We start from the raw sequence: 16,365 nt of genomic DNA on the forward strand, positions 1-16,365 counted from the left end.
ACTTTTGGTCACATAGTGTAAGAGAATTGGCATTACATACTTATTTAACAAACTGTCCACTTCTACGAGGCTACATCGAATTAAATTGTTTAGTAGTGAATGTGAACGGTCTATGTTGCTGCTTTGCAATGATTTTGTTAATTCAGAATGCTCATAATGAGGAGAGCCTGTAACCACTCTCAGGGAGTTTCATTGATTCCAATAAGAGGCCCATGCCCTTTTAGGATAGTCAATGTAACAAGCCTAGCAATAGGTATCACTTACATTGTTGGACTTTTAATGTTCCAGGGAATACATCACTTGCTTCCATAAAGCCTTACATGCAGTTTGAGGAGTAGGTTTCTTACACAGAAGACAACTGTATCCATATAATGTGCTGACTGAACAGCTAGACAGAAACTAAATGCTGCTCTGGTCTTGGCTAATGCACGTTTGGCACAATGTGAGCTTCAGCATGACAGCATTTGAATAACCCCTCAGCTACAACAAATGTCACTGCCAGTGGAAACTACATCACCAGAGGCCTGCACAGGAAGAACAAGGGCCCCTCGCATCTTAAACTCTGTTACTCCTAGAGGCTTAAAAAAAATAAAAAAAATACAAATTTTGAACCATTTCTGATATTATGCTGAATAAATCATAAAATCAATGTGCTTTTCCATGTGCGAGCATTTTATTGTTTGTGTTCAGTGTTTATACAGCCATATTTTAACTTGTCATTTATCTACACTCCTCCAGTTTCATCAATTAAAATTCAGTTAGGCGAGTAACGGGGAATTTTCAGTACTGAAAGTCCTACACACAAAACACTTCTTAATACTGCAATGGCCACTAATTGGAATTGGTGGTTTAATATCGTTAATCAGTTCTTTAAAAAAAAAAAAAAAGTTCTGCAGATCGAAATTTTCTGTCAAGTGTCAAGTGATGCATGTCCTGTTAATATGAATCAGTTTAAAAGGATATAGCCAATGGATATTGTTTGCATTTAACAAAAAATGAAATCATACGGAAAAAAAAAAAAAAATTAATATGGAAAAATTCTAAATCGCTGTAATAAATTGGAAATCATTCATTTCAGTTTGTAATTAAGAATAAAAATACTACATTTTAAGACGTAACCCCCCCCCCCAAAAAAAAAAAACAGCAATGCTTGTTGAGACAAGTGAAATAATAATATATATATATATATATATATATATATATATATATATATATATATATATATATATATATATATATACACACACACACACACAAAGATATTCTTGGCACTCACCCCTCAATGAATATACCGTTGCAGTCTGCCTGGGTGCAACCTTAGCGTCAATATATAGAAAAAAATAGGAAAAAAGGTGCACTCACAGGTCTTCATCCAAGTGGTAATTTTATTCTGAGTTGTGGTATACAAATGTGAAAATGAATCAACGTTTCGACCCCATCTCGGGTCTTTTTCAATATATATATATATATATATATATAAAAAAAACGCAAAAACAACACAATAAAGAAATGTTATTTTATTTGATGTGACAGGTCATTCCTTGAAAAAAAAAAAAGAATAAAAAGTTTAAATAGTAATAACTGTGCCTATTCACATAGATGTATCAACGTGTCCATTAGCCTGGAGAAAAAAATATAACAGTCTCTTTTTAATATAAAAATATCATTAGGCCTTGTGATATATTTAATCTGTCCCTGCTGGCTTGTTTCGCTTTCTTTTCCTCTTTCTTTTGGATTGTCCCGGAGCGGGCGCTGTAGGCGGCCGTGCAATTTGTTTCTTTTTTTTCATGCAGCTTAGAGGGTTAGGACCAGTTACGCGTTTTCGTTTTTTCCCTCTGCGTTCAGAATCCTTTGCCACCCCCTGTTCTTCTTTGAGGTGCTCTATATTTTTCTTTTGGTGTACCGGTACTAACTGGCTGGTCTGGGCAGTCTGAACATGTGCCAGAGATTTAGGAGATGGCTTGTCCAGTACTATGGTGTTTTGAATAATGAACATCAAGGGGACACCAGCCTTTTTCTTTAATTTTGTCAACAATTCCTGATCCTGTTAAGAAAGGAAAGCAAACTATTTCAATTATAGCAGAGGACAAAGTTATTTTATAGTAAGAACAGATGAAAAGATGAGCAGACTTTGTCTAGTGAGCTTGCAAGTAAGGGTTGTTAAAAAAAAATAAAAAATAGAAAATCTGGAAACTTTATTTAGAAAATCAGGATATTCAGGGCTATAATAATTAAAGGGACACTCCAGGCACCCAGATCACTTCTGCTCATTGGAGTGGTCTGGGTGCCAACTCCCACTACTCCTAACCCTGCAAGTGTAATTATTGCAGTTTTTTTATAAACTGCAATAATTACCTTGCAGGGTTAACTCCACCTCTAGTGGCTGTCTATTAGACAGCCACCAGAGGGAACTTCCTTAATGCATGCGCATTAGGTCTCCTCGGCCGGTGGGCGGGATCAGTCTCGCCCACCGGCCGACGGAAGAACAGGAAGGAGCGTCGCGGAGGAGGAGACAGCATATCACAACAATTATATCGTCATTTGTGTGTGAAAAATGCAAAAAATGTCACTGACGATATCGTCATTGTAATACATTTTAGTGTTTCAAAACACTAATATTTCTGTTCAACGAAGTCTTCCGAATAAAACAGTATCCCCCATGTACAGGTTTTATGGGGTCTTGGAAAGTTACAGGGTTAAATATAGTGCTAGCAAATTAAATTCCCTGAACTTTCGGCCTGGGTTGTCAGGCAGGTCCTGCAAATTGTAATTAATAAAATGACCTGATTATGTAAAAGTATTACATAAATAATTACGTAGAATATATATATATATATCTGCACTCACGTTTTTTGGTATAAAAGTCCAAAGTTTATTGTAGAGTCATTTAAAAGGATTAAATGACTCTACAATAAACTTCTATTTGAAATTTCTGGATACATTAAGCACATTTGGCTGGCACCCGGCTACTTTAGAAAAAGGGGAAAAAAAAAAAAACACCTTAGACTCTAAGGTGTTTTTTTTTCTTTTTCTAAACACCTTAGACACACCCAGGTAATCCCTAAACCCTGGACTGGTAGGGGGTCCTTGAGGACAAGGTTGAGAACCCCTGTGCTAGAGGGTTCAAGCAATTGTTGCCAATTACACATTCCTTGTGTTACAACATTGTAAAAGTGTGACTATGTCCAAGTCAAACATACATAGATACTTTGCTTCTATTTTTGCTTAATCATATCAAACCTATATGTGTACTTACCTCTCACGGGGATTTTTCTATTGAATCATATTGACATAAACCAGTACAAGAGAGATTGTAGACTTTGAGATAACACATACTTCTCAATAGTATTTCACTATATTCCTCTGCTGAGTTATTGGTATTAAGATTAAGCCTCCTGTTCCCTGTATCCTAGAAAAAAATACTAATTTTGACTCTCTACTATCCAATCCCCCTACATAGACATCACACAATAAAGTCTGAAAGTTAGGGACATTGGAGAAAAAATATATACAAATCTTTATACCTGAGTAGTCGGAGGTATAGCCGATTAGGCTTTGGATTCGATATCTGACCACAACTATCACATGGTGTGTAGCGTTCAAATTAAGAGCATATACATTCTAGGTATTTTCTCTCCAGTTAACATCTACATACAGAGTTCATCTCTGGAAGTAGGACGTTACAGTTTATTTAAAAAATAAATAAAAAAATACTGTTTTAAGTTTGTTTTTTTATTTGTTTGTGGAGATAGGCGATTTAAGCCCTGTAACATTTTTAACTGTATTTTCTGTGTGTGCGCTGCTCCTTAATTTGTATGGCGTATTAATTCTGGTCACTACGGCAGCACCACTGCTCAGAAATACTCCCCCCTACTATTTGCCTAAATGTGAGTCATCAAGCTATCTTGCAAAGTACTCTGTATAAAAAAAGAGTTTCATTGGCTAGACCTCAGCTCACGGTCAGGGCACTCTTTTTAACATTTGTATTGGTCTGTTTATACTGTACTGTCTTTCTCCCCAATTGAACAGCACTGCAGAATTTGTTGGCACGTAATAAATGCGAGTAATAATAATATTTCAAGTGTTCTCAACTGTATCATGAATACCTATCCCTTGAACCAGTGAGATATTGGCAGTAGCCAACTAAAGAGACAATATTACCTATAGAAATACTCCTTAACCTTTGGTTTCTTTAAATAAGGATCTTTCATGGAACCTTTAAAAAAAAAAATTAAAAAAAATAGACCAAAAGAAAAGGATGTGTGACAACTTGACCTTGATGGACCAGAGTCTCCTTCCATTCTACATTACTATGTAAGGTTTGCGTAACACATATTTAACAAACATTTGGTTTTTTTACATCCTAGTCTTACAAGTATGCTAATGAATTTACGATGGATTAAAGCACAGGGGAAATATGATACACAGAACAGATTATCATTTAGGGAAGAATACAGTGCTTTGTACAGCTTGCATTAGCATTTTGTAGAGAGGATTATGATTCAATGTGTGGATAACAGAAAGTCATCACAAGAAGACACAGAACATTCTAATTGATGCGCCTGAATTGTTCGGTGCTCACCAAAAATATTTCACGGTCACAAGACAATGTCTATGTCAGATAAAGCCCGGTGGAAAGGAATGAAATCAATGTATACAAATCATTTCTACAGAAAAATTGTAAAACTGGGCAAATAGGCCAACGTTTATATCCAGTGCTAGACTGACACATTTGAGGTCTCCTCTGTTCTATGATATTGAGAGTGGGTCATGGTTTACACAAATTTACCGAACATGATTGCACAAAAAAAAATAAAAAATTCTTTTGAAATACGTAAATATAAAGAAAGAATTAATGTATAAGCCCATCAAGGGAGTCATCTTACACGAGTCCTACACTAACAATTCAGGTTCATTGTTTTTAGCTAAAAGTCAAATTTGTAAGATCACCTGCCCCATTAAAAATACCCCTTTCTGTCTAATTAGAGATTTTACCTTTAGGCTGAAAAGCAGCAAGGTGAATTGTTAGTGTAGGACTCAAGTAAGAGTTTAACTTTGTCAGGGAAGGTGAGCTTACACTTTAATTATTTATTTATAAAATATTTTACCAGGAAAGATACATTGAGTTTTCTCTAGTTTTCAAGTATGTCCTGGGTCCACAAAACATTGCATTGATACATTATGGTACAATAAAATACATAATATATACAACATTTAACATAGAATAGGTAGGAAATATATAATCAACCATAACGCGTGCATTCTGTTTTGAGGAATGTAGAGAGGAATTTCTTAAAGGATTTTAGGCTTCGGGAAGATTTTAAAGTGTGCGGGAGGTCGTTCCACAATTGCGGTGCTCTGTAGGAGAAGGATTGGGCCGCTTTAGTTTTGTATTGAGGTAGATTAAATAAAGTGCTGGTACTGGATTGGAGGTTATAGGAGGTGGAAACAACCGAGGAGAGCATTTTGCTCAGGTAGGGCGGGAGTTTCCCAGAAAAGCTCTTAAACACAATGCTGGAAAGATGAAGGGTGTGTCTGGATTCCAGCGACAGCCAGTTTAGTTATTTTAGCATGTCACAATGGTGGGTCCTGTAATTACATTGTAGCACAAATCGGCAGAACGAGTTATACAATGTATTGTGTTTATTAATGTGGGATTGCGGTGCAGATGCATATACTACATCCCCATAATCAATAATTGGCATCAGCATTTGCTGTACAATAGGACTCCTTTACTGTAGGACTTCGGCAGGATTTGTTTCTGTACAGGGTACCTAGTTTTGGATAACGTTTAGATGCAAGTTTTTCTATGTAGAGGCCAAAAGAATTGCCACTGGAGTGATACTAAAAGTTATTCAATAAATTGAGAATTCCAAGTGAATTTCAAATCAAGGCCAAAATAGTCAAACTAAGAGCATAGATCACTTGGAGAGCCTCTCCAATTGATCTATGTTGGCTTATATTTGTAATTCACTTTTAATCCACCTGGAATTCTCACTTTAGTTAATAACCCTGTACAAAACCTTCAGTTATTTAAATGTGCGTAGGGATATGGGATAGTGCACAGGCGACTTTTTTTTTTACTCTTTAAACTACGTATTGGGGCTGATGCTTATCATAGTTATTGATGTTGCCCAGGAGTAGTGGGAGTTTACATACAGGGATTAATTTTGTGTGTTAGAAGAAGGGGAGCAGCTGCATTGGATTAGAGCAGGTGACCTCAAACTCCGTCCCCCCAGATGTTGCTGAACTACAACTCCCATGATTCTCTGGCTATGTAATTCAAAGAATCATGGGAGTTGTAGTTCAGCAACCTATGGGGGGGGGGGACAGAGTTTGAGGACCCCTGGATTAGAGGTAAATTCAAAGTCACACTACAGTGTTAGGAATAAAAATGTGTATTCCTACAGCTATAGCGCCTTAGTCACCATTTAAGTAGCCAGGTGCCCGCGGTCAGGGTTAACATACTCTTTCTCCCTCACAGAGACACTAAGGTTAAAAATACATCTAAGTTTTTGAACCATAGACTGTTCCTTTAAAGATTTGATTATAGATTACAAGGTCTTCCCTAGCCATTTCACTATGGAATGATCGACTGTCTCAACATGTCAAATTGTAATCTTTCCAATTAACTATCTGTCTATTCCACAAAGACAAGGAACATGTTGTGCTCTTTAAATAAAATACCAGTTAGATGAAACAAGACTACAGAGCAGCACAGTGCTAAATGGTGAAAAAAGGGGACAGATGTAATGTGGGTCCTACTTCAGTATATAGTTTAAGAGACGGCTAAACAAACACAGTGCCTTAACAGCAAAATGCCACATAAGAATTTTTTTCTTCCTTTCATAATTTATAGGTCTATGAGTTAAGCTTAGTTGTAAAAATAAAATGTAGACTTTTAGAAAAGGTACATAAAAACAGAGGTTAAAAAAGGCTACAAATATATTTATCTGACCCAATCAATATTTTGAAACCCTTACAAACATGGATAATTAAAGCAGCTCTGTCACTCCACCACTCCCAAATAAAAAATATTTATTACAATGCTTAAAAACATTGCATCGGCAGTGCAATTGCCAACCCAGTCAAGAAGGGGCTACTTTGTAATTTTCTTACGTTTTAAAATGGTGGAGCTAGCTTTTGTCATGCTCTCAGCTGGCACTAGTGACGACTGAGGGGAAATAACTGCCAGCACGGACATTGGCTCCTGACCAATGAAATGCCAGAAGGTCAATAGCACCTCGCAAAAGAAGATGTCGCTATCTGCAAGGGGCAGGTTCACGTAAATAAAAACTTCCTTGTAATGCACCTTGAGGCCACCTCACTGCAAGGGGCAAAGTCACCATCTGGGATCTTAGCAAAATATACAAAGACCTCAGAAGGTGACAGAGCGGCTTTAAATAATCAGTGATGTCAGGGAAGAAAACCTGCTGCATCTATAAATATATTCAGGTCACAATCTCGATACCCACAAAATAAACTGACTTCTGGAATGTTAAGACACACATTCAATTCTAAACCAGCTTTATAAAAGGAAACCGGTAACGGATTTCAGGGCTTCGGAGATGATCAGTTTCTATAGGAAGAGACTGCACAGAGCTGCATTGAACACATGACACAATAAAAGGATCCCAACGGTAATCTCTGTTATGGTTTGCTATAAATCTTCCACGGTTTCATTGGTGACAGTAGCCATCTGGCTTTGTTCTACAGCACTACCTATTTACTAAGATAAACATCACATTGTTGCTTTATGTAGCTCACACAAAAACCAGTGATAGCTGATCTGCGGTACTGCAACTACAGTGTATTACATTACCTGGGATCTTACGTGAGACAAATGGTTAGATAGCATTTACTGCTATAAAGGTTTGCATGGGAGAGAAGCAGCAGTCCTTTGAACAATTAAAAGTAACATCTAGTGTCACCGAATCAACCGGTTATACACAAACCAAAACCAATGTATCTTCAGAAACCATGATTACGTTACTGTCCTTTTAAACCAGAACTTCATCAAACCTGCTACAATAATCCTTGGTTAAGGAAAATGTGTATAGGTCACCATGGGACGGAGGACACCAGCACTGTGAAGCAAAGAGCCACACTGGTACATAGTGCTATATTACAGCCATATCCTCAACTGTGTTTGCTAAAATGATAATAGAACGCTAAGAGAACGATCATCTTCCACATACAGTGCATCATCTTTCTCAGGAAAAAAAAAAATCTCCCTGTCAGAAAGAATCTACAGACGTTTGGCACGAAGTTTCCCCTCAACAATCCCTTAATACCCCACACTATGCACTATAAGCCACTACAGCTTATTGAACGTATTACAGTGCAAAGAGTCTATGGGCATTATCCCATGTAAGTGAATTGACGACAAAAGAAAAAAAAAAAAAGTTTTGGCTATAGCCCTGCCTCTCTGTTGTGGCTTGATGAACTTTCACATTAGCCTGTTCAACTGTGGATGGCAACAATAGGCTGAGAGCACTGCAGTTAGTTACAGTGGTTATGGTTTTCACGGTGCCCCCTTTAAATCTCCTTTATTCTTACTTGCCCTTTCTACAAGGAAACTAGGATAGTCTCCTCAAATTATTGCTCTCCTGACCCAACTTCTGTTCAACTTTCACACAATACTTTCTTTCTAAAGTTCAAGCTTTTGAAGAGCCCTGCCCATAGCGGTTTTACTACATCTCAATTTCACCTCTGCTTGACCTTCTTTAACCCCTTAAGGGACACATGACGTGTGACATGTCATGATTCCCTTTTATTACAGAAGTTTGGTCCTTAAGGGGTTAAACGTGATTTTATTCTAATTTTTTCACTTTTAGGATCTTGTTTTCTGTCAACTTCCCATACTGGTTACCATTTTTTTTATCAGTTTTGGTACTCCAGAGTCCGGGCGCGCGCGCGCTCTCTCTCTCTCTCTCTCTCTCAATGGGTTGAATGAGAAGTATTCACTGTCTGCTTTTCTATGACATACTTTTTCTGAATATGTTCACTCTGATACTGTCTGTTGTGGGAGGCTGGTGCCCATCCTATGGGTTGTGGCACCATCTCTATTACTCAGCATGTGGTGACATGTAGGTTACTGTGAGGGTCCGCTACATCGTATAAGACCATTATGACACCTGAGGCTTTTTGTCCATGGGACCTTTGCCATGGAAGTGGGGGAGCCTTGGGCTATCCGGGCTCTCCACTTTGGCGCCTGGGATTACGTCTGGTTGCATTATCGACATTTATCTCTCTTATGATTTTTTGTGCACCTGCTTACCCTGCGGAGGTTGAGTGGGGATGGCGATGCCCACCCTGGGGGATAGGCATACACCCCAACTCCCCTGCATTCTAGGGTGTGTACCCCTGGTATTTCTGTATATAGTACTGTGTGTTATACAGCATTTCCCTGCAACCTGATATGCTTACCTTCCCTGTTTTAGGAGGGTGTTGATTGCAAGTGTACATAATCTGTATGCACTCGGAATAGTCCCGTTTATGGTTTATAGGCATCTATTCCAGTAGTTATTTTGTTTATCTGGCCTATACGGCGAGTCAGCAGTATGGTAGACTGTGCCCACCCAGGGGGATAGGCACTCACCCATGATACCTGACTCGTTGTTCTACACTTGGGAGTTATCCCTGATTTTGTAAGGGGCTCTCTCCCTGAGTAGTGTACTGTAATAGGTCTATGTATACACTTAGGGGTGTTGTTGGGTGAAAGCCGATGCTATCTATTTTGCGGTAATATGCATAGGCAGTACTGATTAGTGCTTTCTATGTCCATTCAGGATAATTATGTTTTCTTTGTTATCATCCTATTGGCCTTCTATTCCTCTCTGTTTAGATTTAGATGCCTGTTTCGTGTTGTGTTTTTTTATTACATGGTCTTACATGCTCTGCCTGCACATTTGGGCTTTAATGTATATACCTTATCAAAGACTGTAGGTGTACTACCCTTTCGCTAGTGCAGAGGATTGGTCAGATTGAGTGGGGTATGCCCGTTAGACACATGACGTTTAAAGTCCTTCCAGCAATGTTGATGTTTGTTTTTAGTTGCTATGGACACTTTGGTCGCATAGCAACACCCTCCCGGCCGATCACGTGACGATGACGCCGACGCCACGTGATGACATCACGTACGCACACGTGACCTAAGGCAGAATCCGCGCGTTTTTCGGACCGGACAGACAGGGAGTGGGAGTTAATTCCGGTGGTGGGTAAGTTTATTGCTTGTTCTCTTATTTGTATATAAGTGTGTATTTGTACTGTATGTATTAGTCCTGATGAAAGTCTGTGCATAGCAGACTGAAACGTTGATTTTTTATCCTGTAAGCTATTAAAAGTTATATCTTAAATTGGAGTCCTGAGAGTGCTATCATCTCTACAATATATATATATATATATATCTATATCTATATCTATATCTATATCTATATCTATATCTATATCTATATCTATATCTATATCTATATCTATATCTATATCTATATCTATATCTATATCTATATCTATCTATCAGGTTCCTGATGAAAGTCCTGAAAGTCCTGCTCTAGGACTGAAACGTCGATCACTGTTGGTTGTTGCAGAATAAAGCCAAGTTAATTTTTTCACCTTATATGAAGTCCTTGGAGTGCTTTTCATACTAATATATATATACACATATATATATATATACATATATATACATACACACACACACAGTCCCATTTTTGAAAGTGTAAACAACATTTCTTTCCAATTTTAAATCGCTTTTATTATAGTTGTCCTATGTGACTTTCAATCCTTTCAGTTCTTTGCAAAGCCTTGTTCTGTTCAGTCAGCCATTGCACAGAGCTGCGGTGAACTAGCACTTTTTAAATAAGAATAATAACTACACAAATAAGCATCGCTCCACCGTGTGTAGCTCACGTCTCTCACCCACAGTATGCACAGTTCGTCCCAGAGCTGCTCTACTTCCTGGCAACTAAACTCAAATCAGGTAACTAAGCAGGACGGCACATCCAGAAACACAAATTGTTTGCAGATGGCTTTTCGCACAGATACCTGCGTGGCAATGAAATAATGGTGCGGGTTGCTGTCTGCCGTCAGGGATAAAAGGCATGCTGAGCCACTGACAGGATCCTTGAAATGAGAACAACTCCTCACTTGAAATCTTTGGGCGATTAATTTAGCGCCGTACAGTTCCTTCCCCAAGGATTCCAGTTCCTTTAGAACGCAGCTGAAAAGAAACAAAAAGAACAATGTTATATTCCTGGGCAGCTCGGCACTGAATGAAATATTTCACTGTCTGTTATACGCCGATAGAATGATTCCTTGTGTTCAGAAAGCAATCTTTACTTAGAATAATGAACATGTCCAGCAAGGTCTGGATCTATCGGCCATATGAATAAATGAAGAGGCCATTATTTATCACAGAAAAAAAAATGTCAATGAGAAATCAATGTGTTCATTCTTAGGCATTGAAATGGCAGCATTGCTTCAGTAGACAATGATGATACTACATAGGGGTCTACTTGATAAACAGTAAATTGTATGTCTTGGGGGCTGTTCACTGAAAACAAGTTGTGATGAAGCAACAGACACCTTGCGACATTTAGTTCAATAGAGCACGGATGGAATAAAACAAGTCTCCAATTCAAACAAGAGCTAATTGCAGATTTAAATATTTTTGTTCTAATTTGTCAGGTCTCATGTAAACGCACAAGAACACGGCCGCAGTGTGAAGAGTGAACAAGAGAATTAGAGCCCCACAAGAGTCAGAGATCTCCAACTCTTTATTCTGTCTCTACTAACTATCTAGCTAGCTTACCAGGGAGAGAGGCTTTTTATCTTCCTGTCCTACACACTTTCTAATTAACCTTTGTTAGGATTGTCTATTACTCCTCAGATATTGTGTCTATTGGTCTTGGACACCCCCACCAATAAGGTATTTACTCTCACCCTGGTATATTTACATTAATCTAGATTGGGAACAGGGCAAATCCTGGGCTAAAACAAGCAGTCTAATAAAGCTACCATTAGTTTAAGAAATTTACTGGATGACCCTATACTCCCATTATGAGTTTGTGGAGAAGCCTTAAAAGGCTAGTCATTTTCTCACTTTGTTTCTAGTTTTGAGACAGTTAGTGCTGATCCAGCTAAAATTAACAGTTATTTAACCCCTTAAGGACACATGACACGGTCTTCTTTATTTAAAAAGTCAAAATGTATTGACAAGTTAAAAATACAGACCAGCAGTTTTAGTCCCTGTCCGGGACTTTCATCAGGATCAAGGATATGTTAAAACCCAAGTAACCCACCATATATAGCCCAGTGAAATAAGATTGGCTTACCCCAGGTGAACCGTGCACCGCTGGCGGCATCCCACCGTACAAAGTATGCATGTGAGGAATAAGCTCCTCTCACACGTTCCATAATGACGCGATCTCTATTGCCTAGGCGACAGCTGCAAACTATGATCGCTGCGGCAACCAGAGACTCCATATGGGAGGAAGCTTTTCATCGGGCAATGAGTGTGCTGTGGTCCAAAAGGGCAAACAAAGCAGGCCTTATATTATGTTTAAAGCCATAAAAAATAGACAGACAAATATTGTACTAAGACTAATCTATATAAAAAAAAAATAAAGTGCCAAAGTTGGGGATGTTAACTGAAAACATAGCAATTTCAGAAAAGTTTCCCCCGATATGGCGTCTCTGGTTGCCGTGGCAATCATAGTTTGTTGCTGTCGCCTAGGCAGAGATCGCGTCATTACGGCACGTAGGGGAGGAGCTTATTCCACACTTTCCACGGTGGGACGCCAGTGGCAGTACACGGTTCAACCAAGGCAAGTCAATTATCCTATTTCACTGGGCTATATATGGTGGATTAATTGGGTTTTACCATATCCTTGATCCTGATGAATGTCCCAGACAGGGAATGAAACGTTGGTCCGTATTTTTAACTTGTTTCAATACATTTTGACTTTTTAAATGGAGAAGACCGTGACTGCAAGCTTTTCTACATTTTGTTACCCCTGCTGAATGCACCCGGCACTTTAATTAAAGGAGCACTAGAGTGCCAGGAATACAAACTTGTTTTCCTGGCACTATAGGGTTATAAGGTCCTGCCCTTCCCTCAGCACTGGAGCAGTTAAAACCCCTTCAGCCACTTACCTTTCTCCAGCATCAGGCTCCCTCTGGGCTGGTGATCTCTCCTCCCCAAACCGATGTCAGCTCCAGATGCGCATGCGCAGCCAGAGCCACGCGCGCTATCAAACCGCCCATAGAAAAGCATTACTCAATGCTTTCCTATGGACGTCAGCGTGTCCTCAATTAGATTTTCGCATTGAGGATTGAGGAAGGGGACTCTAGCGGCTGTCAGGAAGACAGCCACTAGAGCATGGGTCCTCAAACTCCAGCCCCCCAGATGTTGCTGAACAACAACTCCCATGATTCTTTGAATTAGATAGCCAGAGAATCATGCAAGTTGTAGTTCAGCAACATCTGAGGGGCCAGAGTTTGAGTACTCGTGCACTAGAGGCTGGATTAACCCTAGTGTAAACATAGCAGTTTCTCTGAAACTGTTATGTTTACAGCAGGCAGGCATAACCCTAGATGGACCTGGCACCCAGACCACTTCATTAAGCTGAATTGGTCTGGGTGCCTATAGTGGTCCTTTAAACTACAGCCTGAGTGCAAGGAATATCCAGTACAAATATATATATATATATATATATATATATATATATATATATATATATATATAAATAATATCACCCAGACAGTGTGTTATAATTGATCATTATATATTTATATAACCACATGCTAATGGAAAGCAGATTATGAGCCAAAGATAGATGCGCCTTTAAGAGAAAGATGTTGGGGACTCCATTTCCCATGATGCTTGGCCAGCTAAAAGGCCAGAGAAGCATGACGGGAAATGTAGTCCGCAGCGGCCATGCGGCGGTAGGTGGTGTCCCTGTGGCTGAAGCTGACTTACCGGGTGGTGCAGAGCTGCACCTCTCCCATCAGGTATTTGGGCAGCTGCTCCTTGATCTGGATCTTGTTCTTCAGAGCCGCCTGACAGAAGGTGCCGTCCAGCAGCACCTGGTACGGCTGCCGGAGCCCGAAGTTGTACTTGTAGAAGGTCAGCGTTTTCTTGGCGGTTTTCTGACGCTTGATCTTCATGGCGGCGGCGGCGGCTGGGGGGGGCGGTCACCGGGAACACGTGACGTAACGGGGCTCCGGTAGCGCGTGGTGCCCTCGCTGTGTCGCCTGGCAATGACGTCACGTGATCGAGCGCCTGGCTGGTCTATGATGGTCAGCCCTGGGAGGGCGGGAGCGGTGCATGCCGGGAGGGAGACTGATTGTGTGAATGTTCTTTTAAAAGGGCATTCTATAAAATTATTATTATTCATTATTTATGTTTATTGATTTATTTATTTTATATTTCACTTTTTAAATAAATGTACCCAATGTATTATATGTAATAACATTTCATTATTTTATTTATTTATGTATATATATCAAAAGGGGGGGTACAGCTTGTAGTACTAAACAGTAATCCAGACACAAAACAGAAGTGGTAGTATTGCACTATTTTTAATTAGACGAGAACTATGCGAGGGTCTGGGTCTTAACCCCTTAACCCCTTCAGGACCGGCCTGTTTTTGCGATGTTTGTACGTTAAGGACCAGAGCAGTTTTAACACTTTTGTGGTGTTTGTGTTTAGCTGTAATTTTCCGCTCTCTCATTTACGGTTCCCATACAAGTTATATATTGTTTTTTTCAAGACAAGAAGGGCTTTCTTTACATACCAGTATTTATATTATGTCATATATTGTATTTAAAAAAAATAATGAAATATGGTGAAAAATAAAAAAAAAAACATGTTTTTGGACTTTTACTTGAAAAATCTTTTACTTATCTACAAAAGCTAATGAAAAAAACTGCTAAATAGATTCAAAATTTTGTCCCGAGTTTAAAAACACCCAGTGTTTACATGCTTTATTGCTTTTTTTTGCAAGTTATAGGCCTATAAATACAAGTAGGAAATTGCTGTTTCAATATATATATATTTTAAATGTATCAATAGTGACATTGTTACACCGTTATCTGTCATAAATCCCCGAAACACACCTAACATGTACATATTTTTTAAAGTAGACAACCCAGGGTATTTAAAATGGGGTATGTCCAGTCTTTTTTAGTAGCCACCTAGTCACAAACACTGGCCAAAGTTAGCATTTATATTTGTTTGTGTGTTAAAAATGCAAAAACCGCTAACTTTGGCCGGTGTTTGTGACTAAGTGGCTACTAAAAAAGGCTGAACATACCCCATTTGCAATACCTTGGGTTGTCTTCTTTTGTAAATGGTATGCCATCATGGGGCTAATTCTCATTCCTTGGCTACCATACGCTGTCAAAGGCAACCTAACCAATCTGACAAATTTCAATAAAAAAAATCAAGCCTTATATTTGATCCTGTAACTTTCACAAACACTATAAAACCTCTACATGTGGGGTACTGTTATACTCAGGAGACTTCGCTGAACACAAATATTAGTGTATCAGAACAGTAAAATATATCACAGCAATAATATCCTCAGTGAAAGAGCTGTTTGTGTGTGAAAAAATGCAAAAAACTTCACTTTCACTGACAATATCATCGCTGTGATATGTTTTACTGTTTTGAAACACTAATATTTGTGTTCAGCGAAGTCTCCCGAGTAAAACAGTACCCCCATGTACAGGATTTAGGGTGTCATAGAAAGTTACAGGGTTAAGCACAGTGCTAGCAAATTAAATTATCTGGACTTTTGGCCTGGGTTGGCAGGCAGGTCCCTCAAATTGCAATCATTAAAATTACTTAATTAGGTAAAAATATTACATAAATATGCACGTAGAATTTTAATATATATACATATTTATATATTTGACGTCTACGTGTATATTTATGAAATTATTAATGTAATTTTGTATGTGGACATATGTATATTTCGTATTATTTTTATTTATTTATTTATACATAGATATATATATCATTACATTCTAAGTGTATTTTGATATAAATATATATATATCAATATCAAAATACTGTTAGAATAAAATTGAATATATATATAATTTTTTTTTAATTATTAAAAATTATTTTTATTTTTTGTTATTTATTTTTATTAACATATTATTTGTATTTTATAATAATATATATACCATATACATAGTTATTATATATATTGTATATATTCGTGTGTAATTTAAATATAAGTGTATTTTTATATTAATATACGTATATATAAATATAAAAATACACTTAGTGTGACATTATATATATGATACATATACATATATTATATATATAGATATAATACATGTATATATATT

The 16,365-nt window shown here is 38.1% G+C and overlaps 1 protein-coding gene across 1 annotated transcript; it reads right to left on the reverse strand.

Moving 5' to 3' along the window:
- Positions 1–1,497: 1,497 nt before the first annotated feature.
- UTP23 (UTP23 small subunit processome component) lies at positions 1,498–14,316 on the reverse strand. Its single transcript, XM_063451126.1, has 3 exons — positions 13,982–14,316; positions 11,047–11,221; positions 1,498–2,044 (listed from the first exon to the last, which is right to left on the reverse strand). Exons 1-3 carry the CDS (start codon positions 14,167–14,169, stop codon positions 1,685–1,687), a joined length of 723 nt encoding a protein of 240 aa, XP_063307196.1. The 5' UTR covers positions 14,170–14,316; the 3' UTR covers positions 1,498–1,684.
- Positions 14,317–16,365: the final 2,049 nt, after the last annotated feature.

This window comes from Pelobates fuscus, chromosome 4 (genome assembly GCF_036172605.1).
Source record: "Pelobates fuscus isolate aPelFus1 chromosome 4, aPelFus1.pri, whole genome shotgun sequence".
Taxonomy (NCBI): domain Eukaryota; kingdom Metazoa; phylum Chordata; class Amphibia; order Anura; family Pelobatidae; genus Pelobates; species Pelobates fuscus.

Excerpts from the sequence above, each read along its gene's own strand:
- UTP23 (XM_063451126.1), bottom strand. The coding sequence starts at position 14,169 with ATGAAGATCAAGCGTCAGAAAACCGCCAAGAAAACGCTGACCTTCTAC. Across the intron at positions 11,222-13,981 it reads GTGCAGCTCTGCACCACCCG|CTGCGTTCTAAAGGAACTGG; the intron begins GTAAGTCAGCTT and ends GTTTCTTTTCAG. Across the intron at positions 2,045-11,046 it reads ATTATTTCATTGCCACGCAG|GATCAGGAATTGTTGACAAA; the intron begins GTATCTGTGCGA and ends CTTTCTTAACAG.